The 22,289-nt window shown below is 61.2% G+C and overlaps 1 protein-coding gene across 1 annotated transcript; it reads right to left on the bottom strand.

Annotated features, from left to right (window-relative positions):
* Positions 1 to 470: 470 nt before the first annotated feature.
* Positions 471 to 20,563, bottom strand: GLIS2 (GLIS family zinc finger 2). Its single transcript, XM_072942593.1, has 7 exons — positions 20,487 to 20,563; positions 6,533 to 6,775; positions 5,518 to 5,690; positions 4,773 to 4,949; positions 4,558 to 4,691; positions 4,348 to 4,466; positions 471 to 3,382 (listed from the first exon to the last, which is right to left on the bottom strand). Exons 2-7 carry the CDS (start codon positions 6,702 to 6,704, stop codon positions 2,583 to 2,585), a joined length of 1,575 nt encoding a protein of 524 aa, XP_072798694.1. The 5' UTR covers positions 6,705 to 6,775; positions 20,487 to 20,563; the 3' UTR covers positions 471 to 2,582.
* Between the last annotated feature and the right edge of the window lie 1,726 nt (positions 20,564 to 22,289).

The raw sequence follows: 22,289 nt of genomic DNA, 5'->3' as shown, positions 1-22,289 counted from the left end.
ACCGTCCTCAGGTCTGCCCCTGCCCGTCCAGCTGGTGAATGGAGCCCCCGGCCCCAAGCTCTGGAACAGGCTGTCTTTCCCTGAGCTGGGTTTGGCACTACCATCTCAGTAATCTCGGGGGAGAACCCCTGGGTGTGGCTGAGGAAGAGAAGCCTTCACCAGCCTCTCTGCATTGAGGCCAGGGAGCTGGCCTCCCCCAGAGCTAAGCTCCTCACCAAAGTCACAGTAGGGAGTGGCGGGTAAGGGCCTGAACCCACAATGTGTTCTGTCTCAGCACCCACCCCGCTCCTGCCCTTCCCTTCCAGCTCCCAGCAGCAGACATGTTGTGGCGCCCCTGGGGTCAGGAGGAAACCTCAGAACAGGGCCTCAGTGTTGCACTCTGGGTGGGTGACCCCAGAGCCAGGCACGGGGCTGTGAGAGGTGGTCTCCTGTCTTGTCACCCAGCTCCTGCACATCCAAGACAAACCATGTTTGTAACTCACTTTTATTGTTTCTTTATAAACTTCCTCTCACATGGAGGAATATATTGTTATAGTCATTAGCTTATCTCTCTTTTTTTTTAAACTCTATGCTAACAGCAATGGAGCCAAGAGGAGGAAAAACATAAGCTACGATAGAAAGGCACTTAGAACCTGTTAAAATACTGATATCCTGGAATGTGCAACAACAAACTGACAACAACACATACACCGGCCCCTTTGAGCCTGGTCTATCACCGAGTCACATGCTGAGCTAATGTCACTTTCCAGTGCCCTGTTCCTCTGCTCCCTGGGCTCGAGTCTCAAACCCCTCACCCCAACGGGGACTTAAGGCCTGAGGCCCTTAGTTGGGGTGGGGGTGCCTGGGTCCTGGGTGGGGCGTGAAGGAAGGAGACCAGCTCCCTCCAGCTTTTTTCACAGCCCCTTCGAAGGGCAGAGCCAGCACTGCCAGGCCCTGACAGTGGGCCGGGTCAGGGTGACCCCTCTGGGACAGAAGGGCGGTCCAGGAAAGGGTAGGGTCAGCAGAGCTGCTCAGAGGAATGGAGGGGACCCTGGAACCGCAAGGCTGCCAGGGACCCCACTGCTGTCTGGCAGCTCCCTTGTTCTGCAGATGGGGAAACAGAGGGCTTGGTTACTGCAGCCAAGCACAGGGCAGGCCTACGAGCCAGAGCTCCCTACGGCCAGGCCCACACCTCCCAGGACGCACCAGGCCACCTCCGGGGAGGGAGCAGCAAGGGCTCAGGGTTGGGGTACATACTGCCTCTCCAGGGCCTCTGGGAGAGCCCAGCTCCCTGGGACTGGACAGTGGATGGACTGTGGGTCAGGAACACCAGCATCCTTAGCTCATTCTGGCCCCCTGCACTGGGGGAGCAGGCAGGGTGGGAGCAAAGGAGAGACACCTAGGACAGTCTCAGTCAGAAAAGCCACGTTGCAAGTCCAGGCTCTTGCCTCTGACTTCCCCTTCCCAGGCGGAGGGGCTAGGTCTTCCTGTGACCATCCTTGGCTGCTCTCCCCTGCTCCAGGCTTCAGTCCATGGCCTCCAGAAAGCTCCCCTGCCCAGCACCAGCCTGGAGCTGGTTGTGACTTGGCACCCCTAGAACAGGAGCCATATCCCAGCCTGGGGTGGTCCCCAGCCAGCCTCCCGTCCTGACGCCCTGTAGCCACTTGTGCAGGATGGCACTGCCCCAGGCTAGGCCCAGCCCCACCTGTTCCCTGAGCTGGGCGGGCCCTGGGTCCAGGCACCACCTCTTGCCGCTCAAGGCTCCACTCCCCACACTCCCAGGGCTCCCCAAAAGCAGAGGGAGGAGGCCCAGCAGAGAAGCGGCAAATAAGTGGTCAGCTAGCCCATTACTTTGAGTGTCGGCCAACCCAGAGAAGGGGCCGACCCTCAGGCAGTGTGCTAGCTGCTTCAGCTGGCCAGCAGTGGGGCAGCTGGCAGAGCGGGCCTCCCTCTAGTAGCAGGGAGGCTCCTTGTCATAGGGGTACGGTGGCTTCTTCCTGTGGCTTTGCCAGGGCCTGCGTCTGTCTTGCTTTCCCTCTGGAGGGTGGACCAGAGGGAAAGGGGTCAGGAGCCCCCAGAGCAGGGGCCTGGTGAGGCTAGGCAGTGTGGGGTAGAGCCTTGATCTGGGGGCTCCTTACAGCTCACCACTGAAGGGACGGGAGGGAGCCCACGTTAGCAGGGAAGGCAGGTGCCACCCTGACTGCTGGGATGTGGCTGGCAGGTAGGCAAGGCAGGGAGGGAGGGTGACTTGCCCAGTTGGCCACTGGATGAGGGAAGCACCAGAGTAGGGGACCAGTGGGACCTAGGGATAAGTGGAGGGCAGGGTGGGGAGGGCCAGAGGTGAGCGACCTCAGCACCCAGGAGCAGAGCTCTCCCTGGCCGGCAGGCCCCATTCCCCCGGGACACAAGCAGTGACATAGCACCATCCTAGCTGCCCAGCTTGTCGGGGGCTGTGTCTGCCCAGGGGACACAGCCAACCGGGCCCCAGGGCAGGAGGGTATTATTGCTATTTCGCAGAAGAGTTTCCGTTCGTCAGGGGTTGTGGGGGTAGAGCTGGGAGCCGCTGGCTGGGCTGCAAGTGGTAGCTGTCCACTGGGATGGGTTCAGTTCACCACGGCTGGTTTGAGCAGCACGGAGCCCGGTGGGATAACCACCCAGCCTGGAGCGAGCGCCTCTGGGCTGCTGGCCGCCGAGTTGACACCCGTGGACAGGTCCAGCACGGTGCCTGGCAACAGGGGGAGTCCGTCGGGACTTGGCCGGGAGCGGCCGCTCTCAGTCCTCTCCAGGGGGGTCTTGTGTCCCTCCATGCCCAGGGCTCTGACCGGCACCGCCCCACGCCCCTTCTCCCCCTCAGCCTTGCCGCCAGCGGAGCCAGCGAGGAGGGAGACCACGGGCAGGCCCAGTCCGCCAGCCCCAAAGGGCGAGGGCAGCAGCGGGTTCTTGGCCAGATTGAGGGGCAGGACAGGGCTGGGCAGCCCAGGGCCCATGCCCCCCCCACCCCCACCGCCCCCACCGTTGCCACAGGCCAGGGCGCTGAGGTCAAGGGGGCCAGGGGCCAGGGGCAGCGGCAGGCCGGGCAGGCCAGGGCCTCCGAAGAGGGCAGCAGGGTTGGGGATGATGATCTGGGCCCCGCTGACATAGGGACTGCCGTCGGGGGCGGGCAGCGGCGGTTTGGGGGGCGGGCGAAGCTGCAGGAGCTCTTGCTGCTCGTGCGACACGAAGTGGCCGTGGGCCTTGATGTGCTTGCGCAGCGAGCTGGGGTCCGTGTAGCGCTTGTGGCAGCCGGGCATCTTGCAGTAGTAGGGCTTGTCCACGTAGTGGGTGCGCGTGTGCTTGAAGCGGTCGCTGGAGTTAGAGTAGCGCTTGTTGCAGCCCTCGTAGGGGCACACGTAGGGCTTCTCGCCTGCAGGGCAGCGCCAGTGTGAGGAATCTCCTGCCTCCTGGGCCAACGCAGCCCAGTCTCCTGCCCTTACCCACCCACCCAAGAGCCCCCAGGCCCCTCACCCCAGACCGAGATCTCCCTGAGAGCACGGGCAGTCTGATTTGGGAGGCAGTGTCCCCAGCACCTGGTAGGAGCTCTGACTGCAGGTGGGGGCAGCAGGGCATAGCCGCTGAGAAGCCAGCCTGGGGCCTGGCTGTGTGTGTGCCCTTGGACTCGGTCCCGTGTGTCAGACTGTGATGAGAGCGCCGACTTTGACAGATAATTACATGAAGACCCACTAGGGCACAGCCCACAGTGAGCTCTGCGTGAATGCCGACTGCCCTTGGCCCTGACTCAGCAAAATGGCTCCAGATTTACTAAACGGCTGCTGCTGCTGACCAGGGCTGGCCAGAGCCACGTGAGGCTGTGAGCCTTTGAAGTGTGGCCGGTCCAAACTGAGATGCACTGTGAGTGTAAAACAGACACCAGGGGGAGAATGCACGCCAGAATCTGTAGACTTCCTATGAGATGAAGAATTTTCATGTTCCGATGTTTTAACATTAAAATAACATTTCAAATATATTGGGTTCAAGGAAATGTATCATTACCATTCATCTCATCATGTATTTCTTTGTACTTTTTTTCAACGCCAGTGTTTAGGAAATTTAAAATTAGGTGTACAGCTCTGCCAGCCAGTGCTGGCCCTACTGTGTGCTGGGGTACACAGCACAGTGAGGAGCAAGGGGACATACTGTCTGCAGTCACAGGTGGCATGAGTCAACCATCATATGAACACAATGCCAGACGTGACACAGGAAGTCAAGTCTGTGCCCTGAGAGTGTGTGTCAAGGGCACAGAGGGAGAGGCTTCCCCAGCAAGGGGCGCTGAGCAGTGGGGTGTGTGCTTTGGCCCACCCTCCAGCCCCGCCCTCCAGCTCCACCCCTCACCTGTATGCGACCGGTTGTGGATCTTCAGGTTCTCCAGGCGGGAGAAGCTCTTGCTGCAGGTGGGGCAGCGGTGCGGCTTCTCGTTGGTGTGCGTGCGGATGTGAATGAGCATCTTGTACCTGCTCCCAGGAGGACACGGGTAAGGGGAGAACAGCTCAGCTCACTGCATACCCGAGCCCCCTCCCTCGCACCCCTCTTGCCCTCCCTCACCTGGCATTGAAGCCGCGGCCGTGGCGGGCGCAGCCCTCCCAGTGGCAGCAGTATCCCGCATCCTTCTCGGGCTTGACATGGTAGTCGTTGACGTGATCCACCAGGTCTTGCAGGAGCTCGAAGGGCTGGTTACACTGCGGGGCCAGGGTGGGTGCTGAACCTTCGTAGGGCCACTCGCCCCGGACCCTGCCCCCCTCTTCCCAGCCCCAACTCACCTTGGCCCAGCGACACACCAGCTGCTTGGGCAGGGGTAGCTCTGGCGAGAGGCACTTGTCCTTGGGGGGAGTGAGGAAGGAGGAAGCAGGCAGGTGCAGGGCACCCCCAGAGCCCAGAGGCAGGAAAAACTGGAAGGAACTGGGGACGCCATCCAGGTAGCGAAGCGGCTGGAGGTCCTGGTGGAGGGCAGGGGCAAAGCTGGTCAGTGCCCATTGGACCAGGGGACCCAGACACCCCCCACACATCCCCCATTTCCTGTGGCAGGTTGAGCTGTGTCCCACAGGAGGATATGTCCCAGCCCCAAACCCTGGTACCTGTGCACGAGACCTTGTACAGAAACAGAGTCTTTGCAGACCAGTAATCAAGTGAAAGGAGGTCAGACTAGATGAGGGGCCCTAAATCCAGTGACTGGTGTCTTCATAAGAGAAAGAGGGAGGTTTGTACACAGACGCACAGGGCAGGAGGCTGTGTGACAGCGAAGGCAGAGGTAGGAGGGATGCCCCTATAAGGCAGGGAACGCCTGGAGCCGCCAAAAGCAGGAAGAGGCAAAGAACGATCCCCCTCAGAGCCTTTGAAGGGAGCATGGCCCTGTCAATACCTTGATTTTGGACTCTGGCTTCCAGAATAATACATTTCTATTGTTTTAAGCCACCCAGTTTGTGGTCCTTTGTTACGGAGGCCCAGGAGATGAATACACCTTCCTTCTCTAGGACACATATCCCCTCCTTACTGCCCCCTCCTTACCGGGCCGGCAGGCACTGCAGGCAGGTCCCCGTTTCCCTGGCGCTCAGGGGACAGCGAGCTGCTACCATTGGGGGAGTCCAGCCCAGATGGCGGCGACAAGCTGAGGTCCACCAGAGGGGCTGCTGAAAAGCGTGCCTCTACCTTCTCAGGGAACTTGGGGTTCAGCAGGAAGCCTAGGGGACAGGCATGAGTCAGGGACCCCAGAACCAAGAGTCCTGGGGGGCCAGACCCTCCTGCCTGACTCCTCCACTGTGACCCTGGAAGCAGACACCAGCCACGCCATGCTCCCCCTCCCTGGGCCACCCTGGGACCCAAGAATCTGAGCAGAGCCTGTACAACTGGCAGATGTGCCCTGTGCCATAGTGAGAGCTTGGCCATTGGGGAAGATGGGGACATTTTACAGATGGGAATGGGCTGGCACACAGGCTAACCTGAAGAGGAACTTGAACCCAAGGCCCCTGGCTTCCCGTCACACTGTCAGGAAGGGAACTTTCTAACTTTTCCTGGGCCCCTTTCTGCCTCAGTGCTCCTTTCTGTAACATGAGAGGTTTAGGCTGCTTCCAGAGCCTTCCAGCTCAGATGTGGTAGGTCTGGTTCTCAGGGTCCACCGGAGGTGGGGCAGGAGGCCTGAGCCCCGAGCACACCCTGAGAAGTATCTGCTGGGCTCGGTCCCCAGTCTCTAATAGCCTGGCTGACCAGCCGCATTCCCTGGGTCAAAGGGCCTTTTGTTACTACCTGTGAATCCCCCACTGCCCCTTACCAGCTCCTCCAAATCCTCCCAGAGGCCTCACTGAATCCTGGCTCTGCCCTGGCAGCTTCATGAGCTGGGCAAGTCAGTTCCCTCCTCCTGGGGACAGTGGCACCTCCAAAGATAAACTGCTGGAAGGATCCAGGGAGTTTGGGGGCTCTCTAAGTGAGGCTGAGAGGGGCTGTGACTATGTCCTGGTGGACACACCTGGGATGTTTTTCCTATCTCCAGGGCTCAGAGACCGCTGCCCTATCCAGGACGCAGTACCTGAGGGCGGGGAGCCTGGGGAGCCCGGAGTGGGGCTGTCATCCACCAGGCCAAGCTCCCTGTGCAGCGCTCGGTGCCGGACTGCACTCAGTGTTCTCTCTCGCTTCTCTCTCGCCGCCCGGAGCTTGGTGATACTCAGCTTCAGGTCGAGCGGCTCGTCCAAGGAGTGCATGGTGATAGGGGCTGGGAGTGGGGGTGGCAGTAGGCAGTGAGGGGCTCCCAAACTGGTATTCAGGCAGGAACCTGGGAGAGGACAGGAGCTGTGCTGTGACACTGTGGCCCCAGCCTCCTCCTCGGGCTGCACCTGTTGAAGCCCACCGGAGCAGAGAGGCCGTGGGTGTGGGGTAGTGTGAAAGTTGTCTCCTGGGTAGACTCTGAGTGGCCCTGGACGCAGGCATCACAGAGAGCCAACCACCGAGCCAGATCTAACTCACCCACTTCCCACGAGACTTTTCTGGGTAGCAAAGTTCATAGAGTCCATTCTGCCATGACCAGAGTTTTAGAAATGCTACCTCAAGTTGCAGAGCTAGGAAGTGGCAGAGCCATCAGAATCAAGGCCAGATCTTCTCCCTGGAATTGACCAGGCAGGTCCCAAAGGTCATTTCTGACCGAATGGGAAGTCATGCCTGGTACACATACCTAGGGTGAGCAGGAAGACTCAGAACCAGGCCAGGAGAGCACAAAGTGTCCTCCCAGGTGGCCCTTAGAGTGCCTACTGGGCTGTGCCCTGTGCAAAGCCTGGTCTGGCCCCAAGGGTTGGGTGTACAGAGGTGGCCTTGCCTCCCAGGGGCGGTCCCAGGAGAGGGCCCCGCAGATAAGGGGAGCCAGAGGGCTCTGGGCCGCCACCAGGGGGCAGCTGGGGACTGTGGCCCAGCCAGACCAGCCAGGGAGGTGATCAGCTGTCTGGTGGTTAGTAAAATACAGACATATGTAATTTTTTCACTGGTGATAATATCCTTTTATTCTGAGTGGTGAATTTTCACCACTTTCTTAGAATTTCTCAGTGGTGTAATTTTCTTCACATATAAATGACCCAAGAGCAAGCTCAAATGGTCATTCCAAATTCAGTCTCTTTTTACAGCAATAACCTTCTCACATGCTGGGCAACGGTGTTTCCTTGTGTTTAATTGAGATGTTCACACCCTGAAAATCTATCTGCCAAACAAGCCGACACTACAAGATACTCCCTGTCTTTCCCGGAATCCAGATTCATCCATCTCCCCAACAAGCTCCATTTCTGCCAAGACACTCCAAGTACACAGGGAACAAAGCAGTCCCCTCCCTCACTTGGGACCCTCTGCTTCTGAAGAAACATCTCAAGATCTCAGCACATGGCTGACACTGGAGTCTCTTGAGTCCGGGGAGCGGGCTGCATTATCAGAGCATGAGCGGCTGCACTTGGCCAGGGGACCCAGGTCTGTGACTTGACTTGTCCCTGTTAAACTCCATCAAGTGGGAGCTGACACATCTGTTTGGATTTGCCCACAGGCCACGCATGGGCCAGGGGTTCCCAGTGATGCAGAAGGACTGGGACCAGACTGCCACCCTATCCCTTAGGAGCTCTAGTCCCAGGCAGGCAGGTGGGTGACAGTGATGGATAGATCTGGGCCCCCTCCACTCTTCTCTAGCTGAGTAGGGAGCTGCCCTCTGCCTGACATCCCCCCCCCCAGTTATGTCTGTCTGTCTGTGTATCTGCCTGTCCTTCCACCTGTTTATTTTTAGACACAGGCCCAGTCCAACCTCCCTGAAGGTCCTCTGTGCTGGGAGCCTGGAAAGGGAGGAAGGAAGTAAATATTTATGCTGATTAAGAATTCAGGAGCCAGGAAGGGCTGGTGGCCTGGTCCTTCAGCTGGCCTAGGGCCACAGGCCTCCCCACAGCCTCTGCCCCACCTGACCTTCAAGGGCAGGATGGTTTGGGAACTGGGAATTCAGACTAACATAGACTCTCACTGCCCAAGTAACATCCTTTGGCACCTGCCCGCTGCCCCCCCCCCCAGAGGGGGCCAGGAAGGAGCCATGGGCCACCTTGTTTTGAAGTTCTGCAGGAGGCACTGCCTCAGCCCAGAACTAGGGACGACCCCAAAAAGAGTCTCCCAGGGGTGGGTCTGGGGCCCAAGGTGGGGTGGAGGGAACTCCAGCACCTTCCTTGATCAGCAGGCCCATTCCCCAGAGACCCCACCCCACCCCCACTTCTTGCCACCGGGTTCTGCCCTGGGAATAGGGGTTCATTCTAATGGAAGCCAGAGCCCAGCCAGGAGGCCCAGCCTCCCCACTCCTGGGAAAGGAAGGAGCCCACCCCAAAAGCCCACAGCTCCCAGCACTCTCCCACTCCAGGCTGGCCCCACCCAGATTTTCCTCCTCATGGCGGTCCCACCCCAAGGGGAAGACGCCTATGATCCCCAATCCTGCTCTGACCTTGGCCAACCTTAAAGTGTCCCTGTCGGCCCCCCACCTCCAATCCCTGAGCCAGCAGTGGTCAGCTCTGGGCTCTGGCTCTGCTCTTTGTTCCTGGGCTGGGTGAAGTGAAGTGGGGCAGGCCAGAGTCAGGGTCATATTCTCCTGGGCCTTCCGGGCCCAGAGTGGGGACTTGGCCTGGAACCCTGGGACTGGCGCTGGGTTCACTTCCGGAAGCGGGCCAACCAGCGATCACCCGATTGATTTGGCGCTCAAGACAACCAGATGGTGGGGAGGTGGACACTCGGTGTCGTCTTCCAGGAAAGGGCAGGAACGCTCCGGAGGGTGACCTGCCTTGCTAAGAATATAAGCAAGTTTCTTAAGCAGAAAGGAGCCCGTAGTGGGCGGATGCCCACTGGATACTGCGCGGAGTCCCTCCCCCCTGGGAGTCTCAGTTTCCCGCTGGTCGCGATGTGACGCGATGAGCGCCCTGCTCGCTCTCAGGGTCGTGCGGTCCCGGAGCGCGGGGGCGGCGGGGAGGCGGCGCCGAGGTGGCCGAGCTGCCGGGCGCCGCTGCTCCAGCTGCGAAAGGAACTAATTAGGGCGGAGGGAGCGGGAGGAAGCGGCGCGGGACGAGAGTGCGCAGGGGCGGCGCGGGGACCACCAGGGCGGCGGGGGCGGGGCGGGGTCACCCCGAGGGTGGGCCGCGCTGGCCCTCGGGGGCCGGCACCCGCCCCGCCGCACCCGCCTGCCGGCCGAGCACAGACAATGGCTGCTATTGTGCGCCCGCCGGCCGCGCGCAGACGGCCCCCAGCTGCAGCGCCCCCGGCCCTACCTGGAGGCCTGGCCCACAGCCCCCCCCACCCGCCACCCCCAGCAGACCAGCGGGGCGAGCGCGGGGCGGGGCCGGCCCCCTACCGGCCAGCGGGCCGAACCTTCCGGGAAACTGAGGCCCAGAGAAGGCACAGCCTCCGCTAGCGTACTGCGGCGTAGGGTGGAACGCATAGCCGAGAGCGGGGAGTCACCATCCGTTAAACACCTACCATGTGCCAGGCACCGTCTATGAATTCTCTGAACACTCTAAAGCCATTATTGTGAGTGGCTGCGGTTGGTTTCCCTGCCGCACGGATGGAGAAACTGAGGTTCAAGGTCACCAGGCCAATGGGAGCAGGCAGGAATCTGCTCTGGACAAAGACCCTCCTCCTTGTGTAGGAGAGGGCTGCCGGCTGGCCTTGAGCCTGGAGGTGTTCCTGTGTGGCTGGAGGGAGTGGGCTTGGCACACCCCCCTGAGAAGCACTCAAGAGTCTTCTTGGCTGAAACAGGACAGGGCCCTCTGTAAGATGGGGGCCCTCTCTGCCCACCCAGTAGCAGCATGGGGCCAGGTGAGTGTAGCCAGTATAGCAGTGTTGTCAGGGCAACAAGAGGCACACCCCTTATTCCTGGGGTAGTCCTGAAACTGCCCTTTGGTCAGTGGTGGCCTGTCTGGCCTAGGACTTGGGGACAAGGGCCCAGGCGGTACTCTCAAAAGCCCATGTGGCTATCTTGCTATCGAATGGAAAGCAGAAGCAAGTCCCTGGCCTCCCTTGTGCCCATCTGCTCCCACCTGCTGGGAGGGTACTCTGTGTCCGATACAGGGACCAGTATTATCAGCATATTGGTCTTACAGGTGGGGAAGCAGGGCTGGAGGGGCATGGGCTCAGGTTACACAACTGCGTGGCAAGCTGGGGACTGGAAACTGGTTGAATATCACCACCATGGTACCAACTGCCAGTTGTAGGTAGTCGGACAACGTACCTGTGAAGGCAGGTGCTATTTCATCCCCATTTTACAGGTGCAAAACCTGAAGCTCAGGGAGATTAAGTGGTCTGTCCAGGGTCACACAGCTTCTCTGGCTGAGCTGAGTTTCAAGCCCAGGTGAGCATGTTCACCATTAGCCCGTCCTGTGCCCATGGATGTGGGGAGGGGCAGGCAAAGGGGCTGTGGCTTCCCACCCCCTCTCTGCCCAGGGGTTTATGGGAGCTAGGTGCAGAGCCTAGAAGGGGCAGCAGGCAGTGAGTGGGCGCTGGAGGGGCCGATTGGGAGGGGGCCCACAGGGAGGCTTGGAGAGCTGAGGGCAGATATGCTGCCAAAGCAAACGGCCCCACAGCCCCGCATTCCTGGGAACCGCTGCGGCTCCCTGCTCTAGCCAAGAGCTCCACCCTTCTCAGCCGCCCAGCCATGGGGGCTGGAAGCAGGGGCAGGCCTCATCTCAGGACCCCCCCATTCCTGACCAGGCAGCAGCGCAGGGCTCCAATATGGGTCAGACCACCTGGGTCTCTGCTTGGCTCTGCCACTTCCTGCCCATGTGACTTAGGGCAAGTCACCTCCCAGTCTGAGCCTCATTGTCCTCGTCTCTAAAATAGGATAATAATAGTATGATACGCCCTCCCATTGCATTTTGGGGAGAAATCAAATACAATGATGCACATCCAATGATTACTTAGTGTTTTCCATTAGTACGTAATGTTCAGCACCTAGAACAGTACTGGGCACATAGTAGGTGCTTAATCAAACTTGTGAATCAGTTGTCACCATTGCTGAGTCCCCCAGCCTTTGGCCAGTTTGGGGCTGAGGACAGCAGAGTGGGGAATGGCCCTCCTAGCTGTACCCACAGACATACAGTCTCATCAACAACTCGGAGCACCTGTGCTTCAGCTGAGTGTGTAACTAGACAAGCTGGTGCCCCTCAGAGAGCCACAGGCCTCTGCTATCCTGTGGAGTGGCCACAGCTGACTCTAGCCACGTTCCAGAGCCTGACTGCATCAAAGAAAAGAGCGCTGGGAGGCCCTGGAGAGCCTCTGAGCAGCCCTGGAAGGAGCAGGCCTCCTCCCAGGACCCAGCGGAGAGGCTTATTCTGAGGCCTCAGCTCAAGCAGGTCCCAGGAGAGGAGCCAGTGCAGGCAGCACTTCCTGAAAGAGTGAGGGGTTCGCCTTCCCTGGGAACCTCTCCCTTGGAAAGCAGACCCCTCCCCTACCCCAAGATGGGTGTTCAGCCAGCACCAGGGGCCTCCCCCAGATCCCCTGGAGTGCAGACCCTGCCCAGGTGAGACTGCAGGGGCCCCCAGGTGACCCAGCCAGGGCTGAGCTCTCTGCTTTAAGCCATGGGGGTCTCGGGAAAGCTCCCAGCTGGGCAGCACCTAAGCAGGAGCGCGTGCCAGGAATCCTCACTTGGGCATGTTTAGAGAGAGCTACCCAGAGTCAGGCTACCAGGTCCCCATGGATAAGGTGCCAGCTCACAGTGTGGAGATTCGGGGTATCCCACAGGGCAAGCTGGCCTGGCACCTGGCACACAGGAGGTGCCAGCAACTGGTAGCCCTGAGGATTCTTGTTCCTGGCCCTGGGCTGGGGGTGCCCCACATAAGAACTCTGCCTGCCAAGGTCAGCCAGATAATTCAGGCAGCACTGAAGCTGGAAGGGAAGCAGCTGGCTCCCTCATGCCCCTCACAGGCTTCCTGGGAGCTACATTTCCTTCCCTGATGCCAGCAGAGTGACTCTAGGCTGGGGGGACGGCGGTGGGGGTGGGAGGCTCACACATGGGCCAAGCCCAGACATGTGCACTTACACAGGCATGAGCACCTGTCCGACTCAGGGGCCAGCCTGGCACAGAGGCCTCCCTGGCCTGGTGGCTCCAGGCCCATCAAAGCGGCCCCCACCCCCTGCTGCCTGCCTGCCTGCAGCCACCTTTGCACAACTATGTCTGGTATTTTCCTGTCTGCCCAGCTTCTGGGGGGAGGTGGTGCGTGGGGCTACCAGCACTTCCTGCACCTGGGCCTCAGCCAGAGGCGAGCCCGCCAAGCAGCCCCCACGGCCAGCCGGGTGGCGGGCAGGGAGGGAAGGGCTGGGCCCAGGCCGCCCAAATCCCTGGGAGGGGCCAGCACCAGGGGAGCCAGACAGGGGTACACACCCAGCTAGGCTTAGGCACAGGCAGCTCAGGCCCTGCCAGGCAGCACTGCCACCCGCAGTGGGCGGGCAGGGCTGGGAACTCTGCCCAAGCTCTCTAGGGCATTGGCCAGTGTCCCACAGGACATGGATGGGCACCCAAGGCACCCCCAGACATACAGGCATATGCATATGTGCCACATCTATGCACACACACGGCACACACAGGACATGACAGGTAAGCAGCATCAGGGTCCCGGACCGAGGGGTCTCGGCTTATGGGTGGGAGCGGGGATGAGACCTGGTCTCCACAGAGAAGTAAACACTGGGCTTTCCACACTGAGCCTGGCTGCTGGACTGCAGGATGACCCTAGGAGTACCTCCCGAGTCCTGGGGACCACTGCTCATGGCCCACCTCTCCTGCTGCCCCAGGACAGGGACAAAGCCCACAGTGGACAGTACCTGCCAACTCAGAGAGCAGGAGGTGGGCCAGGCGGGCTCTGGACTTTGTTCCTTCCCTCCACCTCATTTACCAACCGCTCAGTTATGCATTCCAACACCAGGCGCTCTGCTGTGTTCTGGGGGGCCAGACTTCACGGAGGTGATCAGTGTCAAGAGTGGGCTGCTCCTATGGCGGGGCCGGGGGGGATAGATCCAAGTTGGCTCTGTGGACATGAGGTGAAGCTTTGGGGAAGAGGGAGCCATCGGGCCCTCACAAGTTCTGCGGGCCAGGAATGGCCAGCATGCCTCCCACGCGCCATCTCCATTCATCCTCCCGACCCTGTGAATTAGGTGCTGTTTCCCCCCTCTTCCAGGTGGGGAAACCAAGGCCTAGAGTGGTTCAGTTACCTGCCAAGGTCACAGAGCTTATAAATAGCACAGCTTGGATTCACCTCTAGGCTCCAAAGCCCACATTCTTTCTGTGCCCAAAAGTGCAGAGGCCTGGGGGTGTGGCCCCAACTGACCCACAACAAACCTGCCTATATTCAGTAGAGAAGGAGACTGGGCCAGGGCCTGGAGGTCATTGGGGAGCTATGGAGTGCTCTATACAGAAGAACGCCATCTTCCTTTCTAGCTCAGTCTCTTGTCTTGAGGCTATCCCCTTCAGGATCTCCTTTCTTAGGATTCCCTGCCTCCTGCCAGCCTAATTGATGTGCACCTCTAGGGTGCCAGCTCCTACCTCACTACCTCCAATGGCTCTGTATTCTCCTCCGGCTGCCACTCCTGTCCCATCCCCTCCTCCAGAAAGTCTTCCCTGATTCAACCTCTCTGGCCCTTGCCTCCTGCAGCTGTACATGGGCTGTTCTTCCAGGTAGCTGAGAGATGAGCAGAAGACCTGTCTCTGTCCCCCACTGCTGAGGGCAGCCTCCTTAGCCCTGCAGTGGCCCTGTGCTGCCTGCCACACTCTCCCTGGGTCCAAGTCCTGGCTAATACATTACTAACGCCACAATGTCACCAGCTCTTGAGCATGCCTTAGGTGCCCTTCCCTGCGCACAGAGCATCACATGCACTGCCCCCTGCCCCCGACATTCAGAGCTCTTTCCAAGAAGTGAGGCCTAGAGCAGGCAGGGATATTTCTGGGGCCTCAGAGTAGACTGCTGCCCCATTTCCCAGGGCCCCACACTGAGCCCACTCCTCCCATCAGAGTGAACTGGGCAGCGACAGGAAGTGCTGGGGACTCAGAGCCAGATAACCAGGCCTGCTCTGATTTGCTGTGGGCAAGACTCTGGTTTTCCCCCATCTGTAAAAGGAGGGGGCTGGCCTAGCATAGGATCAGAGCTTGAACATCCAAACCACTCCCCTAATGGCACCATCACACCTGCCTTTCACTTTTCCTGAAAACTTGGTATTCAGTGAATGTTTGTTGAGTGAGTGAGTGATCCACTGGTGGTACCCACCAGCCAGGTGAGGTGGTGGGGGGCTTAAGGCCCAAAGAGGTAAGTGGCTTGCCCGAGACGCAGGGCCTGAACCCTGACACAGATGCCTCCTGCCTGGGGCAAGGGACCCAGGGGGAGACCTGGACAGTGAGGGTGAGGTGGTCAGCATCACCATGGTCAGCGGGATGACCAGAAGGGCCAAGTTCCTCCACTTTCATCTTCTGCCACTCCTACCCAGCCCTGGCACAGAGCCGGCCCAGAACAGCTGGTCAAGACCAGGCCCAGCAGGGGCTCCGGCACAAACTCTGGACTCCACCCTCACGCCCTCTTCCCAGCCACCCCTGTCTCTCCCCTGCTCGTCCAATCCTGGCAGCAAAGCAAGTCCAGAACCCAGGGCAGCCTCTAAACCCAAAGGAAACACCCACTGGGAAGGGCCCTGCAAGCCTGGCCTCTTCCAGGCCCTTGGGGCCCAGGGCCCACAGGACCATTCAGGGTGTCCACTAGGAGGGGGTGGGGGGGGGCCTGGCTGGAGGAGGGTGGGGCTGGCAGGCAGCCAGCCAGCAGCACTGGAGTGGGGGGGTTACTTTAGAACAGGCAGCACAATGGAGGGCCCCACAGCCTTGGGGGAAGGGGGACATCACAGCTCTGGGTCAGTCAGCCTGGAAGTGTGGTGATGGGGATTGTAGGGGGGAGGGTCTGGACACAGGAAGGAGTGGCCCTGGGGAGAAATGGCCCAAGCAGGCTGGGACTTGCCAGCCAGACCCAGGTGGACGATGAGGGGAAGGGAGGGAGGCTTCCTCTGGACACAGCTGCCCCCATGTCAGGCCCATGCAGAGGACGGGGGGCAGTGGTGAAGCTGGGAGGACTCCCAGGCTAAACTGACACTTTTCAGGGGTCAGGGCCAGACAGCCCTAGGCTCTGGTCCCCCTCTGTCCCTCCCTGACCCCAAATGACATTGGGCCAAGCCCTGAACTCTCTGAGCTTCAGTCACCAGGCCCCCACCTCCTTACCCCCAGGTCCCAGTAGGGTGCTAGCCTGCTCTAACCTGCAAGTGTTAGAGCCCTGGAGGCTCCCAGGGCAGACCGGGCAGCTCAGCAGTCTCCTGGGGCCTCAGCGGGCTCCCACCTCCCTTGGCCATGACCAGAGGAGGGCCAGGGGCTGGGTCTGAACCCTTCCCCAGACAACCATCTGCCACAGCAACAGTACGTGTGCATGTGCAGGTCACGCTTGTGCATGTCGGGCCCTCCCTATGGTGGGTACTACCTGGCCTCTCCTTCAGGGAAGACAAAGGACCTAAGGAAGCCTCAGCCTCCCCCCAGTTACAGCGCTGCAAGAGCCTCAGGCCCAGCTGCCCATCCCCCCCCCAGGGGCATCTGGAGCAGATGGGAAGTCCTCTCCCACTGGAATCACCAACCATCTCTGTGCCCCCCAGGCCCCTCCCATCCCGGCTACCAGTTAACCAGACCCTCTGTCCCATCTGAGGAGGGGAGAGGGAGTAGAGAGCCAGAGCTCCCTGCTCTTCAAGATGCCCAGAGCCAGGATCTCTATCCTGCCCAGCCGGAGGAGCTTGAAGAGACACAGCCCAACCAGGACGCAGGTCCGACCTCTAGGGTTCCCTGGGAGTAGACTGTGTGGAGTTTCTCAGAGTTCCCCTGGAAGGGTTCCACAGCCCCAGAGCTGGACTGGGAAAGAGGGCTGGGGATCCATGCACAGCAGGGCCAGGCCTTGGTGCCCCGCTGGAGAAACCTGGAGCTGAGGCTGGGAGGATCAGTGCCAGGGAAAGGATGGAGGCTCGGGGCCCAGGGCATGCAGCTGCTCGGGCCAGCTGGGGCTCCCCTCAAGAGCAGGCTCCCTCCTGATGCCAGGCTGAGAAATTGGCCATGAGACCTCACCCCCACCCTCCCTAGCCATAGCAGAGCCAGGAACTCAGGCCCAGATGCCCGTTGGCCTTTTTCCATCCTGAGCCTCAGTTTCCTCATTTGTCAAATAGGGATCAAGGGGTCTCTCTCATAAGGCTAATATAGCAAGTGACAGATGACAGATGTCAGTGCCTGCACGGCCATCGGAAGGCATCCTGTTGATTTTCTCAGGCAGTTGTTAGAGGCGTTCCTCCTGTGCTTCTCTGTCCCCTGACCCACTTTACCTCCCCTGCTCCCATGCCCCGGGGACCTAAGCTGGCATTTGTATGAGTTGGAGAGACAGCAGGGATTTACAGGGTGAAGTTGGAGCCTGGAGAGAAATCTGGGTCTACCCCAGATTGTGCCCCTGGATAAGACACTCCCCATCCCTCACCCCCTCAGCAAGTCCTTTCCTGTCCAGGCGTCAGAGTCACCCCAACCCCAGCTGATCAGTAAAGCACTAGAGGTCCTGGTTGAAAGTGCAGAGTCCCTGCCCCCAGGGTGGGGCTGAGGCACACGTGTCCCAAGGGCTTTGCAAAAGCTGTGGTCTTCCACACCCAGAGCTGGCGGCAGGCTGAGTATGCCATCCCTGCCTGGCCCCAGCATTCTCAGAGGGCTGAACCCTGACTCGTGTCTGGGCTATGGCCCATCTCTAGGACCCTTTCAGAAGCCCTGGTAGGTTGGGCGGGGGAGAGTCACCTCTTCTGGCTGGCCCCAAAGTCCCTCCTCACCAGCCAGGGATGCCCCCTATCTCTGAGAAGGGTGCTTATCTGGGTGAAGAGAGGACTACCCAGTACCTTCCAGGGGTCACCCCTCTGGCCTCAGTCATCTGTATGAAACATAAAATGACAATAACTGAATAGAGGAAGGCTTCTATACAGCCTCAGAAAAGGCAGACTCCCCCACCCCCACTCCATACCACCCAGCTCAAGCCCTCTCCACCGCAGTCTGAACCGAATTTCCCACTTGGGTGAGGGGCCGCTTCAGCCTCCCCTGAGACACAGGACCCTGGGGCGGCATCCTGCACTGGAGGAGAGAGCCAGGAGCAGCCGTCTCCCTGCACCCCCAGCGTGCCTCCCAGAGCCAGGGGACCCCACCCCAAATGCCTCACAAAGAGCTCAAATGCACGCCCCAGTCCCACATCTGGTCCCTCAGCCACAGCTGTCGCCACCCTCCCTCATCCTGGGATTGCCCCAAACTCTGCCTGGCACTGTCCCCGCCCCCTCGCCCAAGTGGGAAATTCGGATTCCAGGCGAGTCGGGGTAGATGGAAATGCACATGGGAAAATGTTGTCAGGAAAACACATTCTTCCTTCTATACCACAGCTCAGACCCTGGGAGGATCAGGTGGCAGATGACACTCCCATGGCCTGGGCCAAGGCCAGGCCAGGCAAGGAGGCGAGAAGGAACTGAGGGCAGCAAGGTGGTGCTGAGAGGGGTCTAGGCCCCCTGACAAGCCCCAAGGAGGGACCCCGGCAGAGCTTTGTCTTCCCACAGGCCAGTTTGCCCTGTTGGCCTCCCCAGGCAATCCCAGCAAGGAGGAGAGCCCAGGCAGGAGAAGACATCACTGTGGCTACCCATCTGCAGCTGGGCTTTTTAGAAACAACAAAAGCTTTGGGGGTACTCAGTTCACATGATTGTTTAAAATGAGGTTTTTGGATGTCTGTGGCATCTAGTTATTCATACTGGCTACACCCACAGATAATTGAGAGTTGGCTTTTGTTGGCCTTAGCCCCCTCTCAGCACCCACACCCCCCTCCTCAGCCTTCTCATGGACTCTGCAGTTCAGGAAGCTCACCCTGTCTGAACTGTTGACTTTACAGATGAGGAAACTGAGACCCAGAAAGGGGAGGATCCTGATCCAAGGATCTTTGGGAGTTGGTGGTGGCGCAGCCAAAAGTCAAATCCAGGACATCAGACTCCCAGGCCTGGGGCTTTCCCCACTCACCCTCCAGGCTGTGGCCCATCACCAGCGAATCCCCCAAAGCCACTGACCCCAAAATCAGTGGTGCCTGGAAGTGGGGTGACTCACTGTCTGGCTTCCTGGGGCACCTCCTCCCCATTGGTGAGGGAGGAACTGGCAGGTGTCCCTGTGTAGAGAGCCAAAAGCAGGGAGAGTCCCCCCAGAGGTCCTGCACTAGGGTCACTCAGGGGCCAAGGAGCCCCAGCTGGAGGGATTTAACATCAAAGGTCAAAGGTCACAGACAGGGAAGGGCGGGCAGGCTTGGGGGTCAGAGGGTCAGCTCTAATGGCAGCTCCGGAAAGGAGGGGGAGGGGAAGGAGCTAAGGAAAACAGGGCTGCTTCCAAGGGGTCCTCAACCCCCGTAAATGGTGCCCAAGCTCCTGGCACTGCCTCCTGCTTGGCTGGCTGCAGATGGGGCTAAACCAAGCTGGGCTGGGCTGTGAAATGGGCTGGCGCTCAGAAAGGGGTGTCCTGGGAGGGGCCCCCAGGTGCAGCCCCTCCCCCAGTGCGGGCCAGGCCAGCTGGGAGGCCCAGCCTGGGCCCACAGGGTTGAGAAGGAGGAGCAGAGGGGAGGCTCTGAGGTTCTGGAGAAGGATGTGTGGGCTGGGCTGGAACAGCTGTGGCACTGTGGCATTGGTGCGGGAATTGGGGAGGGCTGGGCGGGTGGGCACAGTTTCCCTTTCCCTAAGCCTGGGGGCTGAGGAAGGCCCTGGGCAGCATAATGTCTTCCTGTCTTCCCTAGCTGCTGGCTAAGCCCCACCTTCCCTCCAGGATGCCAGGACCAGGCATGTAGGACCCTCAGATGGCTGCCTCCAAGGACCACAGCTCAGGCCCTGTGCCTGGCCCAGACGAAGAACCACGGGAGCCCAGGCCTTGGCCAGGTCCCCAGCTGGCCTGGCTGCCCCCTCAGTGTCAAGCGTTCCCTTCAGAGCCAAGATCCTGGGCTATGATGGCTGGGGGCCCAGGGCTCCTCCCAGGATCCCTTCCCGCTTCCCAAGCCCCAGGGCAGGGCTGGGCAGCTCCCTGCAACCATCACTGCCCAGGGTGGCCGGCCAGGCGGGCCCTCCTGGGCAGGCAGACAGGCGGCGTGCTGCCCTGCTGTGGCCTGAGTACCCGGCTGGGTAGGGCAGTGTGCCAGGGCCTCCAGGTGCCAGCCTGGATTCCAGCCCCATCCCAGGGGGCCTGCTGGGAAGCAGAACGCAGGCATCTCCCTCCTTTGGGATGCACCTGCCTCGCCCCCTCCTCCCGCCCCCTCCAGATCCTCCCCTAGGCGGGTTCCCCTGTCCTTGCCACTCTGTCAGGCCCTTCTGCTTGCACCCAGACAGCAGGGGAGGAACAAGTGCTGGACAGGACGCCAGCTCCCAGTCCTGACCCCCAGGGACGCCTCCCTCCCCTGGCCCAAAGAAGGCCGGGGCTAGCCAGGGGCAGCAAGGGGAGACTTCGCCGCACCAGGGAGGAGACACCTTTCAACCCTTGTCCGAGAAACAGCTACGCGTGGGAAGAGCTGGCTGCTCGGCTGCCCCAGACAACTTCGTGCCCAGGCTCCGGGGGGCCCCCCTCTCACCCCACAGCGCACCCCCACGGCGGTCGCCCAACTTCCCCGCCGAAGTTTGCTCCCGCCCGTGGCCCGGCCGCGGTTCGGCTGGCCTCCGGACGGAGGGAGGGAAGGAGGGAGGAGAAAGACAGAGACGGAGGGACAGGGCTGGGGAGCCGGCGAGGGAGGGAGCGCGCGAGCCAGCGAGCGAGGGAGCGAGCGCAGGGGCCCCGGCGAGGGCTCACAATAGCCCGGGGCGAGGCGCTGACGCGGGAGAGGGAGGCGACCCTCAGGTCCCGCAGTCCCCGAGCGACAGGCCAGGACCCCCCCCCGGTCCCCGTCCCCACGGCGCGACGCCCGGGGGCTTCCTACCTCGGAGGCGGGGGCGGTCGGGCTCCCGGCTGCGGGCTCCGGCGGTCAGGGGGCGGCGGGGGAGCGAGCAGGGGAGGGGGCCGGGCGGGCGGGGGCCAGGGCGCGAGGCTTACGGGGCACGGGCTCCCCTGGCACGGCCGCCCGGCTCCCGGCCGCTCCGCCACATCTGCAGCTCCGGCAGGGAAGGTGGCCGCGGCGGCCGGGCCGTGCGGGGATGTCTTAGAGAGGGAGGGAGGAGGGAGGAGGGAGGCGGCGGGAGGAGGGACCGGCGGGCCGCGGAGGAGGGGGAGAAGGAGGGGCGCGGGGGGCGGCCTCCCTCCCGCCTCCCCCCCCTGCTGCTTCCCTCCCTCCCGCCCTCCCAGCAAACCCCTCTCGCTGCCGCGGCCCCAGGCCCGGGGCGCCAGCTGCCAGGCGGGGCGTGCGCGTCTGGGGGAGGGGGCGGCGGGGAGAGGGCGCTGGGCCGGGGGAGGGGAGGGAGGGGGTACAGCGCGGCCTGGGGAGCCGACACCGGGAGAGAGGGGGCGCCAAGCCGCGGCCGAGTGGCGCGCGTCCTTCTCGGCCCCATCCTTGGGTCCCCCCCGCGGCTCCGCCCCCGGCCCGAGGGCAGCGCTAGGACACGGCCCGGAGGTGGCCTGGGGGTGGCGGAGGGAGGAACGGCCCGCCCTCGGGGAAGCCCAGATAGGGAGCGGCGCGCGGAGGACCGGAGGGAGGGCGTGCGGGCCCAGAGGAAAAGCCCCGAAGACCGGGAAGATGGAGGAGGTCGCGGAGGCTGAGGGGGCGGGGGCCCCTCGCCTCCCTCCCGCGGGGTCACCTTGGCCAGGCCCCCCGCGGCCCCGGGCGGCGGGGAGGGCGGCAGGAATGCCTCTCCGCGGGCCCTGATTTCTCCGCCCAGCTCAGTTCCAGGAACGCGCGGGCAGCGCCCGGCGGGCAGAGGCCCCGACTCCGGATTCAGGGCGGCGCGAGCCAGGGTTCGAGGCCGGCCTCAGCCCCTCCGTCCTGTCCGACGTCAGGCTAGTCCTCGCCTTGCTTTCTGCCTCAGTTTCCCTTATGGTGGAATAACGAGAAGCCCGGCCCCACTTGGTCCCCGCAGTTGGGACAACCTGCATCATCAGCCTGAGCGCCGCGGAGGTCCCTGATCGCTCCTGGGCCCTGGCCTGGACCCTCAGCGCCCAGCGCGGTGCCGGCGGTTAGGAAGTGGAATGCGTGGAGACACGCGATTGAGAAAGCCCGCACCCGCACCTGGCTAAGCTGATCTCTACCTCCTGAGGTTGAACCCCAGACTCGCGTTCTTGAATGTGTTTTGTTTGGGCCAACCCGGGTCCCTGCCCAGTTATCTTCTTGCTGTTCTGACGTCTGGTGGCAAATCAGGTTCAAAAACAGCCCTCCTGCTGTTGGCCAACCCTGCCGCCTCGCAGTTGTCCTTGAGGAGCCCAAGAGACGAAAAGCATCCTCTATAGGTGAGGCACCTGACTCTAGGTGTAATTTTCCTTCAATCATGTATTTAATGCCGCAGTCCCCCGACAGAGCCTGAGGCCCGTGGGTCTTGATCTCACACCATCCTCAGTGCTTGGCACATAGTAGGTGCTTAGGGCATGTTTTGCAGATGGACACAGAGTAGGTGCTCATTACATCTTAAGTGAATGTACATACAGTAGTGCTCAAGACTTGTATGAATAGACAGAATAGGTGCTCATGAACTGTTGGGTGATACATGAAAGGCCGGAGGCCCGGAAGGCGGTGATTTGGAGGTGACCTCCCCTGCCCCAACCCCACCCCACCCCGGTTTCCCTCCTGTGGATAATG

The sequence above is a fragment of the Vicugna pacos genome, chromosome 18, assembly GCF_048564905.1.
Source record: "Vicugna pacos chromosome 18, VicPac4, whole genome shotgun sequence".
NCBI classification, from domain to species: Eukaryota; Metazoa; Chordata; class Mammalia; order Artiodactyla; family Camelidae; genus Vicugna; species Vicugna pacos.
This window is presented reverse-complemented; position numbering and strand designations above follow the sequence as displayed.